The sequence below is a fragment of the Scyliorhinus torazame genome, chromosome 18 (assembly GCF_047496885.1).
Source record: "Scyliorhinus torazame isolate Kashiwa2021f chromosome 18, sScyTor2.1, whole genome shotgun sequence".
Lineage (NCBI taxonomy): Eukaryota > Metazoa > Chordata > Chondrichthyes > Carcharhiniformes > Scyliorhinidae > Scyliorhinus > Scyliorhinus torazame.
The window spans coordinates 135,900,737-135,919,262 of NC_092724.1; the positions used below are offsets into that span (position 1 = coordinate 135,900,737).

At 43.0% G+C, this 18,526-nt stretch overlaps 1 protein-coding gene across 4 annotated transcripts in view; it reads right to left on the reverse strand.

Moving 5' to 3' along the window:
* sdk2b (sidekick cell adhesion molecule 2b) overlaps positions 1-18,526 on the reverse strand; it is a 1,174,030-nt gene that overhangs the window by 486,113 nt on the left and 669,391 nt on the right. For all 4 annotated transcript variants that reach the window (XM_072483445.1, XM_072483444.1, XM_072483443.1 and 1 more), the window contains 2 exons: positions 15,957-16,063; positions 4,125-4,272 (listed from right to left, as the gene is read on the reverse strand). In XM_072483445.1, the coding sequence (XP_072339546.1) occupies positions 4,125-4,272; positions 15,957-16,063 (255 nt within the window). The remainder of the gene's footprint in view (positions 1-4,124; positions 4,273-15,956; positions 16,064-18,526) is intronic.

An 18,526-nucleotide genomic window follows, 5' to 3' on the forward strand; every position in this document is an offset into this window, starting at 1 on the left:
AGGATAAAACTCCACCAGGTCACTTAACCATGCCAGGGTTAAGTGGGACCAAAGATTTCAATCCAAACAGAAATTGCCTTTGGGCTGTTAGCGATGCAAAGTCAAGGGCATCTGCTTCACTTCAAACTCAATGCATTCATATGAACGCTCACGGTAGGAGCCCTATATAAGAGCTGGATCTAAGCTATAGAACTAGGCCCAAAGCCAAACCTCCCACGGATTTCAAACAAATAACTCCTCTCCACCCGAGCAAACGCCTTTTCTACATTCAATTAAATAATCACCTCCAGCTAAGGGGCAGGAGACGGGGCGAAACAACATGAAGCAGTCTCCAAACATTGGCTGACAACTGCCTACCTTTACAAACCCTGTCTGCTCCTCCGATAAAACCCCTGGAAGGTAGGACTCCAAGCTCATAGCCAAGACCTTAGTCAACAACTTCATATCTGCATTCAGTAATGAAATAGGGTGATCCGACCCATACTCTGTCGGATACTTATTCTTCTTTAAGGTCAAGGAGATCGATGCCTGCGCCTATGTGGCCAGCAACATCCCCCGAGATATTGAATCCTTAAACATTTCTAACAGCAACGGCATTCCTCTTGTAAAATTCGATCGGGAATCCGTCCGGTCCCAGCAACTTATCTGCATCAGACACATGCATTTCATAACCTCCTCTAAGATCAGCAGGGCCTCTAGTTCCCCCCTTCCATCCTGCTCCACAACCAGGATAGGTAAACCATCCAAGAACTCCAGCATTGACAATCCGTCCTTTGGGGACTTGTAACGGTCAGAGTCCCCTTATTAGCTATACGGAGAGGTTGTATAAAGTTGTTTTGTTCTCACTGGAACGAAGGAGGTTGGGGGGCGACCTGATAGAGTCCAGCAACCTTTCAAGGAGAGCCAACACCAGGTCCACCCAAGATGGCCGCAAATCCCCCAACACAACCGAACAGGAACAGTCCTCAGCCACCATCAGAAAACTAAACCACCTCCCTCCCCCTCTCTCCCCACCTCTCACCAACACCACACCCAACATCCCAGCAAGCAGCGACCAGACAACCCAAGACCCCCCCCCCCCCGCTACAAACCGCACACAGCATGAAAACAAAGTCCTTGAGCTCATACTTATAAGCCCCCCACCGTTTGAGCTACAGATATCCTCATCCCCTTGCTTTCATTAACTAACTATTTAGTTAATGGGGTGGTCCCCACACAGAATACTATTCAGAATACCAAAATTCCCAATCAGCCCCCCACCCAACTCCAAATTTATTAGCTCTAAAAGTGAAAAAAAAACAGCAAGAAACATGAACAATAAACAACACCCATCCCTCCAAACCCCACAATAAAATTCCACATAAACGAAACTCCAAATCCGCTCAATAAACACACCATCAAATACCAGAAATCACCCCCCTTTCCTCCATCCAAACATCACTCAACCAATACAAAAATCATTTATCTCAACCCCAGTCATGAACGCTTCAGTCTCCTCTGGAGTCTCAAAGTAATAGCCTCTATTTTCGTAAGTCACACAGAAGGGTGTGGGATAAACCACGCCAAATCAAACCTTACTGCAATACAACACAGCCTTGGCCTTATTAAATACTGCATGCCTCTTGGCCAACTCCGCTCCAACATCTTGATAAATTCTCGTCACATTGCCCTCCATTCTGCAATCGTGATGATCCTTTGCCCACTGTGAAACTCTTTCTTTACCCTGAAAGCCGCAGAAGCACATGATGATCGCACGCAGAGGTTCATCTGCATGGGGCATCTGTCACAGTGACCTGTGGGCACGATCCAACTCGGGAGGTGTCGCCATTTCCCCCTCCCCCACCATCTTCCAAAACAACCATGACATGAACTTTGTTGGGCTCTCCAGACCCTCCGATTTTCCAAGTCGTCCACCTTGGCCCTTAATATTTTGTTGTCGACTGCCACCCTGTGCCATCTTCACATCGAGGGAAGTGATCTGATCGCTGCCTAGAGAGAGGTACCCCCACTTCTTTCATCTCCATTCCATGCACCTTCACTACCTAGTTCACCTTAGCCAAGGCTGTTCGAATTGAGGATATCGCCGCCTCAGTCGCTTTCTCAAGGTCCCCGGAAACCTCCCGCCGTAAGGTCGCTAAGATCTCAACAGTTAGCGGAGTGGGCCTGATACCGCAGCAGCCTCTGCTACTTTTACCAGATAGGACTCTTGAAGCTTCCAAGTTGGATGATAATTCTTTCTTTTTCTGCTGTCTGGTCCTGTATCTATTGGACATCCCCTTGATGTGGGATACTTAACCATTTAATACAAACAGTCCTGAGCCCAAATTCCTACAAGAAACAGGCAAAAAGGGTTTAAATAAGGTTGTCTGATGGGAGCTTATCCCCGATTTGTCACCACCTGGAGCCCAGCAGTTTTCTCTTCTGTTATATCACAGAATTATAGAAACCCTACAGCGCAGAAGAAGGCCATCGACCCTCTGAAAGAGCACCCTGCCAAAGCCCAAGCCCCCACCCTATCCCCACCTAACCTTTTGGACACTATGGGTCAACTCAGCATGGCCAATCCACCTAACCTGCACTTCTTTAGACTTCGGGAGGAAATCGGAGCACCCGGAGGAAACCCATGCAGATATGGGGAGAACGTGCAAACTCCACACAGTCACCCAATGCCGGAATTGAACCCTGGTCCCTGGCGCTGTGAGGCAGCAGTGGTAACTGCTGCACCACCCGATGCATTTGTTGTTGTTGCAAAAAATAAAAGGAGTAGAGGTGCCACCCTTTTAGTTCATAATAAACGCTGCATTATGTTTTTAAGAGATGTTGATTTTACAGGGTAAGATGGTGAACTTCCAAAAGCCTGTCCACTGACGTCACTACGTATCAAGTGACATTTCACAATTGTGTAACTCGAATACATAACATGTGCATAGATTAAGGAGATTTAAATTTTGAAGTTATCAATGTATGCATATTCAAAAGCAAGTGGCTTAAGCATACATATAGCCCACATCATGACAATCTGGAAGGCTACATACTATCCTGAATGGATTCAAATGCAAACGGTAACACAAAAAAGAATACCAACTATTGACTTAATGAAAACTCATTAAAACAGGTTATCGATAGAAAACGCAACAACCGGTAAATAAAGATCCCTAGAAATCAACATAATACAAAATCACAATCGAGGGGCAAAACATAAGTTCAAACATTCAACTTACATCAGAAACAAATGAAGCAGGGTAGTCATGCAAAGCTGTTAGACACTTATGTTTGGAATTCTACCAGTGATCTTCTGATATTTGGCAGGGGAATTGACGATAATGAAAGGACGAGGCAAAAGCGTATGACTTTATATATAAAGAAATAGTTTTGCAGTTTTTGCACGCGATGTGTTAGGGAGAAGCAATGTGTTAGGGAGAAAGAGATAGTACCGTACTTCACTTCCATCTCCTTAGAGGAACTGTAAACAACACTTGTTTTATTATCATGCATTTTTATGAACCTCAATTAATCCATATTTCCTACTTCAAATGCCAGGAACCTAAATAATGTTATTCAATGGTTTTCTGCTGAATAATCAACACAAATGCTCTGGATTTACTGTAACCTGGTTACAGGCCATTTCCTACTCTTTCTCCCTCCGAGGACTGGAAGAAAGAGCAGTTGTTTTTAAATAATTAAGTTACATTTTTTTAAAAAAGTGTTTCACCATTCGTACTGATTTTAAAAATCACACAATTGCCAAAAACTATCATTCACATGTTTTCACTTTGTCTTGACAATGTGAGGGAGTTGGATTACCATAAGCAATTGAAGCTGGAGCAAGTTGGGTTAATGACTGCACCTCACTGATTATTATTCTGCTCTCTCTCACTGACAGGCTCAGTCACCTGTCCTAATAATGCCACCAGCATTCAGTGTTCAAACAGAAGAAGATATAGAGCTTGACTTTAACTCTGTGTAATAGAATGGGTTTTAAGTGAGTCCAAATCGGGCCCAATTAGAACAGACATAGCCAAAGGATTGAAAAAGCACCGAAGATAGTAATGACATTATTTAATATAACATTAGTGTAGCTTTAAATTCAAAATACAAATAAAGGTCATCTTGTTAAAACTTACATGCGACTGCTGGGTGAGATTTTCCGGCCATCTCTGAACCATGTGACTTGGGGTCGGGGGAAGGTAGAAATTCTTGGTGCCTTGACAACAGCAGCATTTCCCTGGGATACACTTAGATGTTTTTCACCATTCTCAAAGTTCGCCATATCTAAAACAAAACAGCATTTAGAAACAGTAGGGTTCAGATGATGTGCTCTGTGCTTTATATTGTGTAATTCAATGTAAATATCTTCAAGAACTTTGAGAATCCTTGGCATTTTTTGGTTATAACAAAAAATGGTTATAACATCAAGAAGAACAATAGCCTGGACATTTCTGTGCATTGCAATATAAAGCAGAGTGAGAAATCAATGGGCATGTGCAGTGACTTTGAGTCAGAGAGGTTTGACATGCCTGATATCAATGATTGTTCATGTTGAGTTGGTGATCCCAGGCATGAGGAAGTGTAAAGCAGAGGTGAAGAATATTTCAATTGGAAGGGGAAATAAATGCTAGAGAACAGCTCTCATATGCTGCCACATCGCTTAATAGCTGGTTTTAGAAAGCACTGAAGCAGCGCACCCACCATTTTTAACATGGTTTATTTTCATTGAAATTTTCACATTTTCTATCAGAACGTTTACAAAACACAACAGTACCAATACATACATCAGAAAAATACAAGCAACAGTAACAGGAACCCCAATAACAAAAATGCCACCCAGAACAATCTCTCCCCCCTGCCCCACTTCCCCCCCCCCCCCCTAACAGTTAACAGTGACCAGCTCTTTAAAGTGCAAAATAAATGGCCATCATCTTGATTAATAAGGGGTATAGGGGTTATGGGGAGAAGGCAGGAGAATGGGGATGAGAAAAATATCAGCCGTGCTTGAATGGTGGAGCAGACTCGATGGACCAAGTGGCCTAATTCTGCTCCTACGGCTTATGATTTTATGATAGAACCCACTGATCAACCCCCTCACCGTGAACTTGGCCTTCTCGAGGTACAAGAATTCCATCGAATCACCCAGTCACGTTTCAGCAATGGGTGGCATTGCCTGCCTCCCGCTCAGCAGGATGCGTTGCCGGGCCAAAAGCAATGCAAACGCCAAAGCATCCGCCCCGCCCCCGTGATCAACTCTGTTTGGTCTGACACTCCAAATAAAGCGACTAACAGACAGGGTTCTAAATCAATATTCAAGATTGCTGATATGATGCAGAAAAAGGGCCCCCAAAAACCCACCAGCTTGAGACAGGACCAGAACAAGCGCGTATGGTGAGCAGGACCTCTCGTGCACCACCCACACCTGTCCTCAACTCCCTCAAAAAATCGACTCATCCAGACCCTGGGGGAGGTGCTCCCTAAACACCATCTTTAGCTGTATCAAGCTCAACCTCGCGCAGGATGCTGTAGCATTCACTCTGCAAAGGGACTCATCCTCCAAAACGAGTCCTAGGTATCTTTAACATGGTTGATACAAACATCATGCAAGAAAGACATTCAAAACATTAGGTGTTTTATATTCATCAAAAATCAAATGTGCTATATTGAAATTTGGAGGTGGTACCCAGAGATTGATCACAATATATATAGCAGGAACATGGTCCCTTAAAGAGTACAGAGTGCATTACTTTGGAAATATACATGATTAAAATTAGGAATTTTAATGAGGATTAATTAGTTCTTTCTCACCAGATCTCATTGCCATAATAAACCACTGGCTTTAAAAAAAAACTAAGCGCAAAATTCTTGTTCCACTTTTCCTTTGTACTGGTCATCCAATGCCATGCACTACCAGCAGCCAAAACAGTAAGCAAGTAAGCGACCAGTGTTCAAGACTATGCAAAGGGTGCTCTGACCACACCCGCCGACCCTCCTTCAGTTGTGTATTTTCTCTCTGTGGCGAGGTTCCTAGCCTTCTCCTGCCATCTATTCACCAGGGTCAGAGAGATCAGGAACTTTGTGATGCGTCGACTTGAACATAGGTCTCATCATCTCATGTGCATTGGTAATTTGCCATATTGCATCACCGAACTGGACAATAGAATATTTCTTAATTTGTGGGTTTATGACTAACACAGTTCATGACTGACTGGCATAGTGGGGTTTCAAATGCCCTTTCAGTTTCAATGTTTGAATTCAAATGCATTGCAGAATGACAAGATGGAAGTAACCTCTGTCGCTGGTTATCGGCGACTTCCATGAGATGATTGTGAACAGTCTTGGCATAGTTTCAAGTGGGCATGGGTTCCCAGTATAAAATGGTTATTGATGCTTTACTCAGTTTGTGGGTTCAAGCTCTACACTAGAGATTTTTGTACAAAGAACTACACTGATACTCCAGTGCAATTCTGAGTGTTGCACCGTTGGAAATGCCGTCTTTCAGATGAAAAGCCAAGAGGGGGCTCTGTCTGCCCTCTCAGGTAAACATCAAAGACCCGAGGCCAACATTTTGAAGAGGAGCATTTTGCAAAACGGCTTTCACTTTGGGACGTCCTCTATAAATACAAGCCTTTCTTTCTTAAATCACGGATAAGATGAGACGACATAAAGTGAGAGGAGGTTCATGTGGTGCATAAACTCCAGCATCGACCTTAACAGAAATTGTTGACAACTTGTAGGAAATAAAAGTCACTGTGCTGCAGCGTCCTTGAGATTGGACCTTCGCTGGTCACCGAGGAAGGTTTGGTCTCCATTTAGTCTGTTCTGATTCTGATCCAAGAGTGCAAGAAGCCGAAAGTAGTTGAATAAGTGCTCCATTCACAAATATCCATTCTCTGAGAACGTATATCAAACCAGCACTCAATAATGTTCTTCTTTTAACCGTAAAACTGCTAATTTCTAAACAGACTTAAAATGGAAACATTTAAAAACACATAAATATTAATAATTGTGAACATTTTCCTCAGCTGCATATTCATCTCAATTAATTTGAAGAATATCTTCCCTATGCGATGCTGTATGTTGTTTACTAGTACGAGGAAATCAACAGCTGTCATCATTTGTACTGCAGAGTGCATCCTCAACGTTCTTTGACATCCAACCAGTCAGATAATACATTAAGCATAATGATGCAGCCTCTCCTTAATTCCAAACATTCCCAGTTTCAAATAGCCATATTTCTTTCTCAACAATCTATTTATCAATTTCAGGTCAATTTCATGCTATACATTCAGGATCGACCAGACACTGATCTCCAAGTAGTCAAGATGTTTCAGAAACAGGATCCGCAGTAAATGGATTACTGCAGTACTGCTGATCAGGATGACATAGTTCCAAAAAGTCACATGGAGCATAAATAGAGGATACTAAAGATAGTTATTGTCATGCTGTGTTGGAAATTCAGATTTCGTTATTTTAAATTAGGTCTGAAAATCTGCACATCTATCTGGCCGTGTATCTATAGTGCTTTTACACAACTTGTGTATTAATTAAAGAATTCAGTGGAAAGATTAATCTCCTTCAGTATAGTAATGGGAAACAACATTAGGGTATTGATTTTGATGCCTGCCAGCCATTTTGAACATATGGTTTGAACTCTACCTAAAGCAATTCTACAGCTCTGTCTGTAGCACCAAGACCTGTTGTGTTGTCACAAGAGAGACAGCAAATTACATATATTAATGAGTTGATTGAAAGTATGGAGGGAAAATAAGTTCAACAATGTCTGTCAAATTTTGAGATGGCAGGGAATATCATAAAATGAAGGAGGAAGAAAAAATGTTTTACATTAATCTTTCATTCCTCAAGTAAAATGTAACGGAGAAAAAGAGACAGATTAAATTTGATTGACAGAAGCAGTTCTCACATGAGACTGAGATATTTAACATTTGCTGTTTTTACTTGAGTTTATAATCAAGACACGTAAGGGATCCCTGAGGGTCAAAGCAGCCTAATGCTCCACAACATCTCTTCCAGTGAACACAAGCTATTTGGGCTGTCATTTGGAGTTACCTGGCGACAATATAAGCTTTCTGAAACATTATCACTGCCTGTAATTGTGTGCAAATGACAATTAACAGGAAACTGCAATTGTGAAGGCAACAGTCTATGTGACTGGGATTTTAAATTGGGCGCAACAAAGATCTTCGGAACATGCACCCACCAGTCATGTGAAAACATGGCGCTATTTAATGGCCACGCTGCGTCCGAAAAGCAGCTCGCCACAGCACAATGTGGCCGATAGAAACCGTGGCGCAGCGTGGCCGATAGAAGTCGGGGGACCACCTCCCAGGATCTACCCGGCTCACAACGCCTCGCGAGATCTAATGCAATCTCGCAAGACATTGGGGTGTAAACCCCGCCCATTGTGAGAGGGATCACATTTTAGTAAATCTGCATATTAAAGCAAGACATCTAGTCTCACTTTAATGTGCAGATTCCCGAGCTTCCCAAGGTGTGGGATCAATCTCCCTTGCCTCAGAGACCTCGAGCAAGTGCCGTTCAGTACTGGTCTCCAGAAATGGGTACCAGATGAAATGGCAGATTTCAGGCGATATGAGTTCCCCGGGGGGCTCCCAGGCGATATGAGTTCCCCAGGTGGCTAGGGTGACACCCTGGCACTGCTGGTGCCACCCAGGCAGCCTGGCAATGGGGGGCACTTTGGGGGCCTCAGAGATCAGGATGGCATTGAAAAATGGCGTCCGGATCTCTCGCTACACTCAGGAGTTCCGGCGAGTTCCCCCCATGTACAAAATGGGGCTATATATGGCCTTGGCCCTGTTGAGGCCCCTTATCAAACACATGTTGTATTGTGTTTCTCAGCGCTGCAGGCGCCAGGAAACGCGCGGCTAAACACACTCGCTATGGGACATTTTCCCATTTAATTAAACCGCGGCCCATATTTAATGATCAGAACAATATATTTTGTAAAAACGCACTGGAAGCTTGGCAATATACATTGAACTACTTTCCTCATATTGTTTAGGTTATAAGTTCAGATTACTGTGTCTCTTGGCACAAAACTGGCCATCGGAAAGGTGAGCTGATTGAACCCACTATTCTCTTGACCACTTTGTCAGAAGATGATTCTCAGAGTATGGTCAAATCACCGTAGAAATAAAATCAATCAAAAAAATCCAAAATATGAATCTTGATAGTAATATTTTGGGCATATGTTGGAAATAAATAAATAAATAGGCATTTTAGCTAATGAAGCGGAGTTACAGAAGCTCTTTCAAGTGTGACCGACATATGCAATTTTCGTTCTCTCAGCTGACATCAGCAACATTTCACAGCAAGATTCACTGACTATTACCAAGATGCTGTAGTGTGTGCATGGGAAGGTAAGAGTTGGCAACAGCATTTTTATTTTTAAATTTAGAGTACCCAATTCATTTTTTCCAAATAAGGGGCAATTCAGCGTGGCTAATCCACCTCGCTTGCACATTTTTGGGTTGTGGGGGCGAAATCCCCACAAACACGGGGAGAATGTGCAAACTCCACACGGACAGTGACACAGAGCCGGGATCGAACCTGGGACCTCGGCGCCGTGAGGCTGCAGGGCTAACCCACTGCACCACCATGCTGCCCGTTCAACAGCATTTTGCTTGTGCAGTGGGATATTATTTTTAAAGAAACGGGTCATTCAAATCAAAGTCTTCAAACATTGAGCCAAATGTCAAGTTTTTATTTCAAAAATGGGATGTTCAATATGAAATATGGAATAACTATTGGTGGGGATTATTGATCTGAAAATAGTCTGCAAAGTTAATCATTTACTTTTGTTTTGTTCCAACCCAATGAGAAAGATAAATCTAACAAAAGTCTTGTGCCTTTAAAGGATGACGTTTCTACAGTTCTGGAGCTCAATATAAATGTGCACACTTCTGCTGTTGCCAAATAGATTGTGGTTAATTAAGCTAATTAAAACAATGTACAAAATCTTCTGTGATTTTCACATTATCGTAATTCATTAATGCTGCTGCCTGATTAGATTCTCATTACCTAGGTAATTAAGCAGCAGTGTAACTTCCCCAATTTCCCTTCTCCCCACTCCAACATGCAGGCTGTAGGCATTTGTACTGTCTCTCGGTACAACGCTTGAGCATGGAACTCAGGTGACATCATCCAATACAGCTGTTAATTCGAGCTTCTTTTTACTGTTGGCAGTGGGCGATTACTCTGATGGGAAAAAAACTCACTTTGATCTTCATGCAGTAAAATATGACGTGGAATGCAGCATATTTAGTCTTGCAGAGATAGGAGCAGATGGAAGATCCTCATTACTGAGACAGGAAAAAGACATTTTGCTCTCCACATGGCAAATATGTTGAAATGTATCAGATTTTTCTTCCCTGGTGGAAACTTCAGCAGACTGAAGTATCATTCCTGACAATGTCTATGATGATTTACTATCTGGAAGTGGCTGTCCTTCCCTTGTACATGATCCATTGCCCATGGAGTCAATTTTCTCGGGATGTGAAGGAAACAGGGTCTAAATACACGTTCAAGAAAAGAAACAGCTTATAATGAAATCATGTGGCATGGCCTCTCACACCACGAGTCTCCCACTTTTTTTTGTCTGTTTATTCATTTGCTTTTGTGCCTTTGTTATTTGCCCAAAGTTGTCTTCTTTTTAGGCAGTCCTTCAGGATCGGGGATGACATGCTCCCACTCTGGTTTGATGGGTTCTGAGAAGGCTGATGATTCCAATGTGCAATCTGCAAACTCTGCCACATGTAGGTAGGTATGCTTGAAGGGTTGGGAAGGTGGGGTGTTTGGAGGTTTGTGGCCTCCAAACTCCTCAAGTTGGCCGCTCTATGTTACTGATGAAACTTTCCCAGATTAACCTTTTCCATGTTGGTCAGTGACAAGCCAGGAACTCCCATGAGTCAGTGGGGCTGTCTGACCTTTTCTGGGATGCTTAGGGGATGAGCCTTGAGCATTTATGCTGCATGTCTTCTGTTCTTCTTGGAGTTTCCTGTTGCGATTGAGCGCCAAGTAGAACAGTATCTAGTGGTTTAAAACAAAGCTCACTTATAAAATATCAGTATTTTCATTTTAGAGCAATCTTTTTGGATTGGATTGGATTTGTTTATTGTCACGTGTACCGAGGTACAGTGAAAAGTATTTTTCTGCAAGCACCTCAACAGATCATTAAGTACATGGGAAGAAAAGGGAATAAAAGAAAATACATAATAGGGCAACACAACATATACAATGGAACGACATAAGCACCTGCATCGGATAAAGCATACAGGGTGTAGTGTTAATGAGGTCAGTCCATAAGAGGGTCATTTAGGAGTCTGGTAACAGCGGGGAAGAAGCTGTTTTTGAGTCTGTTTGTGCGTGTTCTCAGACTTCTGTGTCTCCTGCCCGATGGAAGAAGTTAGAAGAGTGAGTAAGCCGGGTGGGAGGGGTCTATGATTATGCTGCCTGCTTTCCCCAGGCAGCGGGAGGTGTAGATGGAGTTAATGGATGGGAGGCAGGTTCGTGTGATGGACTGGGCGGTGTTCACGACTCTCTGGGTTCTTGCGGTCGTGGGCCGAGCAGTTGCCATACCAGGCTGTGATGCAGCCAGATAGGATGCTTTCTATGGTGCATCTGTAAAGGGTTGGTAAGGGTTAATGTGGACATACCGAATTTCCTTAGTTTCCTGAGGAAGTATAGGCGCTGTTGTGCTTTCTTGGTGGTAGCGTCGATGTGGGTGGACCAGGACAGATCTTTGGAGATATGCACCACTAGGAATTTGAAACTGCTAACCATCTCCACCTCAGCCCCGTTGATGCTGACAGGGGTGTGTACAGTACTTTGCTTCCTGAAGTCAATGACCAGCTCTTTAGTTTTGCTGGCATTGAGGGAGAGATTGTTGTCGCTGCACCACTCCACTAGGTTCTCTATCTCCCTCCTGTATTCTGACTCGTCGTTATTTGAGATCCGGCCCACTATGGTCGTATCGTCAGCAAACTTGGAGATGGAGTTGGACAAGTAATGCTGCCTCCTCTTTGAAAGGTTCACTGATGCGGATTTCTGAGTATACAGACACACGATTAAATTCTTAACATTAAAGCAGAAAAGCAGGATAATGAGAAACTCCGAATGATACTAGGTCTTGGGATACAGCTGATTGGTACGGTGCCTAATTTCAAACATTTGAAGAAACATTGAAGGAAGTATGGTGACTTACCTTTTTCCACAAGCCACCACTAAAATGTTTTGGTCAATGAAGTTACCATAGACATAAAGACAATGGAAAAGATTCCGGGAAAGCAACAACTGTAGTCCCAGCTCCCTCAATCAGAGGGAGGCTAAGTTTTGCGAGATGAAGTGTTGTATTTCATGTGGATCAGTGTTTGAGAAGCTAGGTGGCATGAGAATCATAATCTAAAGGATCCAGGAAGGCTAAGAAGAGTGTGCCTTTTACAAAACAATGAATAAACTGTTGACTTGGAAAATATTTTTCAACTTGTAACAAATAAATGTTACCAATTTAAAAAATGTTCTCTTGGAGAGCCTCTATTTCAAGTTACTTTATCCCCACCAGCTGTGCGGAGGAAATTGTTGTCGACATGACTGAGAGGGAATTCAAACCCTGTTTCCTTTCCTCACTATCTGTAAACATGATTTAACGGGGAGAAAAAGAGCCCCATTTTAGGCGCATTTAGCGGGGTGTCTCACGACGCCTACAGCACTGAGAACGGCCCCGCATTCAAATGGGACTCTTTTTTGGGGGGCCTTGGCGAGGAATGCCCCGCAGAGGCCACACATACCTCAATTCCTGCACAAGCTGATCTCGTCAGTGCAGGAAAAGATTGGGGCAGCATTTAAAAATGAAGCCCCGATCTCGCAACCCCACTTGGACTCCCCACCGCAGCCCCTAGACACCTCCAATGCTCCAACCTACCTCTTACCAGGGGCTGGTTTAGTACAGTGGGCTAAACAGTTGGCTTGTAATGCAGAACAATGCCAGCAGCGCAGGTTCAATTCCCGTACCGGCCTCCCCGAACAGGCGCCGGAATGTGGTGACTAGGGGCTTTTCACAGTCACTTCATTGAAGCCTACTTGTGACAATAAGCGATTATTATATTATTAGGGGATCCTCGAGCCCCCCTCACTCCACCTCTTAAGGGCAGGGCATTCCTGGGCCTGAACCCTCGCAGCGGTAACCTGCCACCAGGGCACCTTGGCACTGCCAGCCTGTCACCTTGGCAGGCCCTTGACAGCCTGACAATGCCATGTCGGCACTATCAGGCATGGGTGGCACTATCAGGGTGTCAGATGGCAGTGCCAGGGTACTACCTTTCTCAACCGAACGACCTCCGATGTTCCTGGGAGATCACCCCAGGTGCTGGTGACGGTGTGGGTGTGGACCAGTGTTAAATGGTGCCACCGCGAGATCTCCCAGGCGTGGGTGTTTGCTCCCTGGTCTCAGGAGTATCCAGCGCTGACATATTTAAGTGAGCCCAACTGCTCAATTAGATATGTAAATCTGGATTTCGCCCAGTGAGAGTGAGATGCAGATCGCAACGTCTCGCAAGATCTTGTTAGATTTAAGGCAGCGCAGTGGAACAATGGTAAGCACTGCTGCCTCACAGTGCCAGGGCCCAAATTCAATTTTGGCCTCGTAAGGAGTTTGCACTTTCTCCCCGTGTCTGCGTGGGTTTCCTCCAGGTGCTCAACGGAGTTTCCTCCCACAGTCCAAAGATTTTCAGGTTAGGGTAATTGGCCATGATAAATTGCCCTTTAGTGTCCACAGATGTGCAGGTTAGGTGGGGATATGCGGTTACGGGGATAGGGTTGGGGAGTGGGCCTAGGTAGTGTGGTCTTTCAGAGGGTCAGTGAAGATTCGATGGGCCAAATGGCCTCCTTCTGCATTGTAGGGATTCTATGAATCTTGAGAGGCATTCAGAGGATCGCAAATCAGAGGCCTCTCGTGAGATTTAACTGCCTCGTTGCTTCACCGGGTCGGGCGCGACAAGGCCATTCGATCGTGCCTTGTGTTTTTGAAAAGAAAGATGCGTGAGTTTCTAAAACCCCTGAGTGTGTGGTCTATTTGAATAACCAGCAAGCTTGACATGGGTTTAAATGAAGCAGATTATTTATTCGCACATTCACTCCAAAAATCTAACACTACATCAATGACTCAGCCATTCACATACACACATACTTAAGGAAAATGCAGTTATAGAAAATAGTACACTTTTACAAGTTACAAACAAAAGAATAGTTCATAATTCATGTGATTGGCAGGTCCTGAAAGAAAGTTGGCCATTACAGGCCCGGTGAAGAAGGAATTTTCACTCCTGAAGGGTAATCCAGGTGGATTTAATAGCCAGGGTTGTATATCAGAATAGTTACAGGATTTCCTTGAAAAGATGGATTTACAACAAACCAGAAAGTTAGTTACTTGTTGTCTTATTAAAAGGAGGTTGGTTTTCTATATTGGTGGAATTGAAAAAGTAAAGGGTTGGGGACCTTTAATGTTGCAGTATCCAGTTTCTAAAGTTGCAGATGTCGCAGCCCTTCCTGTTGACTCTGTGATTGTGGTTCGGTGTTCTACAGACATCACTTAAAGCCTTTGTTGAAAAGGAGAGGCCAAGATGGTGCCTTACCATGTGGTCCTTCACAGCTCCCTCCCAGACATGGTATTGGGCTTAAATTAATTAACAACCTAGGTTTTTGTGTGCAGACATTCAACCTTGGCGAGAGACAATCACTGTCTTTGTTTCTGAAAAAGGCCCTTTCAGGTCAGGAAATCTCTTCTGAATGGTCTCAAGACATGAATATTGACAATTCTTGGTCTGGAAGGTGTGTTTTACTCCGTTAGAGGCTGTGTAGTAGTTTGAATCCACAGATTAAATCATGTGACTCTCAGCTGACACCTTTTGCAGCATTTTGATTTCCATTCTTAAAGGAATAATCACTTCCAGAAGATTCCAAACTAATTACAGTTCATGTTTTACAAGTTGTGAATGGGACATGCCTCTATTGTGCGTGGCAGTATCAACACTGCTTCTGCATCCCAGGGGTATCTTGTTCAATTCAATAGGATTTGGCTATTTGAAGCAGTTTAGGAGTCAATCTGGAACTACCCACTCCAGATAATTCTGCCTATTTGAGTTACACAAAATAGCATTGCAAAACACTCAGATTCGATGACATTGGCATTTTTGGAGCCAAGAATGAGATTGTTAAATACCGGTTGCGTGCTCTGTTTTTAAGTTGTGCTGACGTTTCCTCTCTGCTGCTTAACCCTGGATTTGTGATTGACAGGAATTTGCAATAAAAAGTGAATGTCATCATAATTTATCTCACAACCGAGCTCAACTGAGCTCCTCAATTACTGCAGAATATTCTAAATCAACTATGTTTCTGACACAGCTTTAATTTGTTAGTTAACCCAATTTTGTTTTTGGGTTACTGCAAAATGGAGAGTTTTCAGAATAGAAATTCCCTCAGGACGTTTCAGACAAAAAAGGGAGCCATATGTGCAGAAAGTGAAATTCAGTACATGCAAATTCTAAATATAACTTTCTGATGAGTATTAGTAAGCACTAGATTTGTGATAGCCTCAGCGTAGAACTCCCAAAACAGTTGTTAACTTTTTTTTTGTTCGTTCTGGGCTTAATTTGCTTTTATTTAGATCTCTGTTAACATAAGCAGAATGGCCCTGTGCAAAATTGTTTTGTTGCACTTTACAAAAGCAACATCCAGTTCTCTCAGTCAGTCACTCCTCACACCCAAGCACCCTGCACGTGGTCAGCAGCATACAAGAGGAACCAGGATAAGATGTTTTCACCTCTGCGAATTGGGCTTTTCCTTCGCTGATGTCGCATCATCCACCAAGGACACATTCAGCTGCCACCCCAATGGCACATGTTAGTATCATTCAGCACTCTGGGCCAACTTACATGCCACCTGGACTTCTGTCCTCCTTTGCATCAGCGCTCCAACCCGATTCCTCACTATGCAACGGTAAAAGCCAGCGTGGGATCGATCCAATGATGGGATCAGGTATCTAAAAGTGAGAACAAAATTAATAAGGTGGAGATCATGTCGACTTTTGCCTTTTTGCATTGATGCTCTTTTTTAAAATAAATGGAAGTATTTCAATTTGCATGTGCACAGTTGCTGAACCTTTGCCAGTATGCAACATTCTATTCCTCCTAATGACTTGATCAAACTGTGGCAGGCTGCCCAGTTTCCGAATCTTTGCTTTGTGTCCTCTATCAGACTCACCCAGTTTGCCAGCTGGCAATCTAAACCAACAGCATGTGGAGAATCTCACATTGAATAAATTGATACTATTGACGGCTCCTCATCCTTTAAAAATGAAACCTCATTGTAACAGATCTTGGATTTATTGTGTTGTTTTTAAATAGCTCACAAATGCCTGAGGAGAGGGAGCCAGATGCTCTGGTGGGACATTGTCGAGGTTCTCTTTCAGACGGTCTCAGCTCAAATGTCAATCTGCAGTATAACTAGAACACAATTCACCTTAATGAACTTATTTTGTTCACTTTCAATGTAAAAGATAAGAGAAACTTCACCTTTTGTGCCAATACATTCAAACGTTAATGTCTCTGAAAAGCGTGATAAATATGCTAGATCGGATGTTAAACTGCAGCCGGGTTAAAGATGGTGGTCTCACTGGCCTGAATTTTCTCCATTTTAAAAGATATTGAGCATTGGGGCCATTTCCAATAAGGAATAATGCACGGGATGAGATGGGAGGGAAAATCAGGAGCTGAGGTTGGGACTGCAGTCGCAGTGACTGGAGTGGAAGCGGGAGTATCATTCCCAGAGGGAGGTGAAGAGGAAGGGGTCTCAATAAATCTCTTTAAGCCTGTCATGTGAGAGTACCTTTAAGAAATGGGTGTTAATAAATGGGTGTGTATATAAATATCTGTAGTGAGAGTACCTTTAAGAAATGGGTGTTTATAAATGGGTGTGTATATAAATATCTGTAGTGAGAGTACCTTTAAGAAATGGATGTTTACTACTGCAGTGATGTCAGAGAGTGGGTGGAGCTGGGCTGCCTGTCCGCTTTTTACTTTCGTTTTAGGCTGTTTGCTGTAGGGTGTGTTTTAGTTTCATTTTCAGTACTGGAGCTGAAGTCAGGCAGAGCAGGTGTACTGTTGATCTCTCGGCCATGAAAAGACTATCTCTTGATCATTTGGTGAATTCAGAATTATAAATGTTCCCAGTAGTGAATGTAAACCTAATGTGCTTCTGTTAAAAGGTGTTTCTTTTGTCTTCTGCATGTTGTTTGGGAAGTTATTAAGGATTACTTAGTGTTGTATTCTTTGGGGGTTGTATTTGAATCGATGGTTGCTAAGATGTTCACTGTATGTTTTAAAAAGGTTAACTTGAGTTCATAGAATAAACATTGTTTTGCTTTAAAAAATACTTTTCCATTTCTGCTGTACCACACCTGTAGAGTGGGCCGAGTGCTCCCCATACCACAATCCATTAAAGGTTGTGGGTCAGGTGAACTCGTGATACATTTTGAGGTTCTCCAAACCCTGGCCCATAACAAATTGGTGGTTCGAGGGGGATAAAAGTCTATCTATTGGATTGGCTTAGTGAACTTAAAGACAGTGAGTTGTGAGCATATTGTGGTTGCTTTTCAGGTGTGGTATTTCAGTTTAAGTAGGGAGTGTGTTGTGGACAATGGCTCTTTCAGAGGCTCAGAAGTTTTTGGGGGTGGAGCCGGTCACACGCAGTACCTTACGGACAGAGACTAAAAGCAGACTGTTAGATTTGGGAAAAACATTGCAGTTAACATTACCTGACAAAATGCAAAAAGATGAGGTCATTATGGCGGTGGCTGAGCATTTAAAGTTGCCTGAGATACAGTTTGACTCATTGGAAATGGCAAAAATCCAGTTACAAATTAAACAAATGGAACATGAGAAAGAATTAAAGCAGCTTGAATACGAAAGAGAGGAAAAAGAAAGAGAGAGAACGGAAAGAGAAAGAGATAGAGAGGAAAAAGAAAAGGAGAGAGAAGAAAGGAGAAAAGAAAGAATAGCCTTAGCAGAACAAAAAGAAAGAGAAAGGGAGATACAGATCAGGGAAAAAGATAAAGAGAGTGAGTTTGAACTTCAGAAAATGGCCACAAAACATGACAGTCAGTTTAAATTGGCAGATGTAAAAAGAAACGTACAGTTGGATGATCGTGATGAGGATAGTGAGAAAGAGCGTCATAGTCGAAGGCTAGGTGGGGATCTATTTAAATATGTCCAAGCATTGCCAAGGTTTGACGAGAAGGAGGTGGAAGCCTTTTTCATTTCATTTGAGAAGGTAGCTAAACAAATGAAACGGCCACAGGACATGTGGGTATTACTGATTCAAACAAAGCTGGTAGGTAGAGCTAGTGAAGTGTTTGCATCACTACCGGAGGAGATATCTGGGATGTATGAGGAGGTGAAAAAATCCATCTTCGGTGCATATGAACTAGTGCCTGAAGCTTACAGAC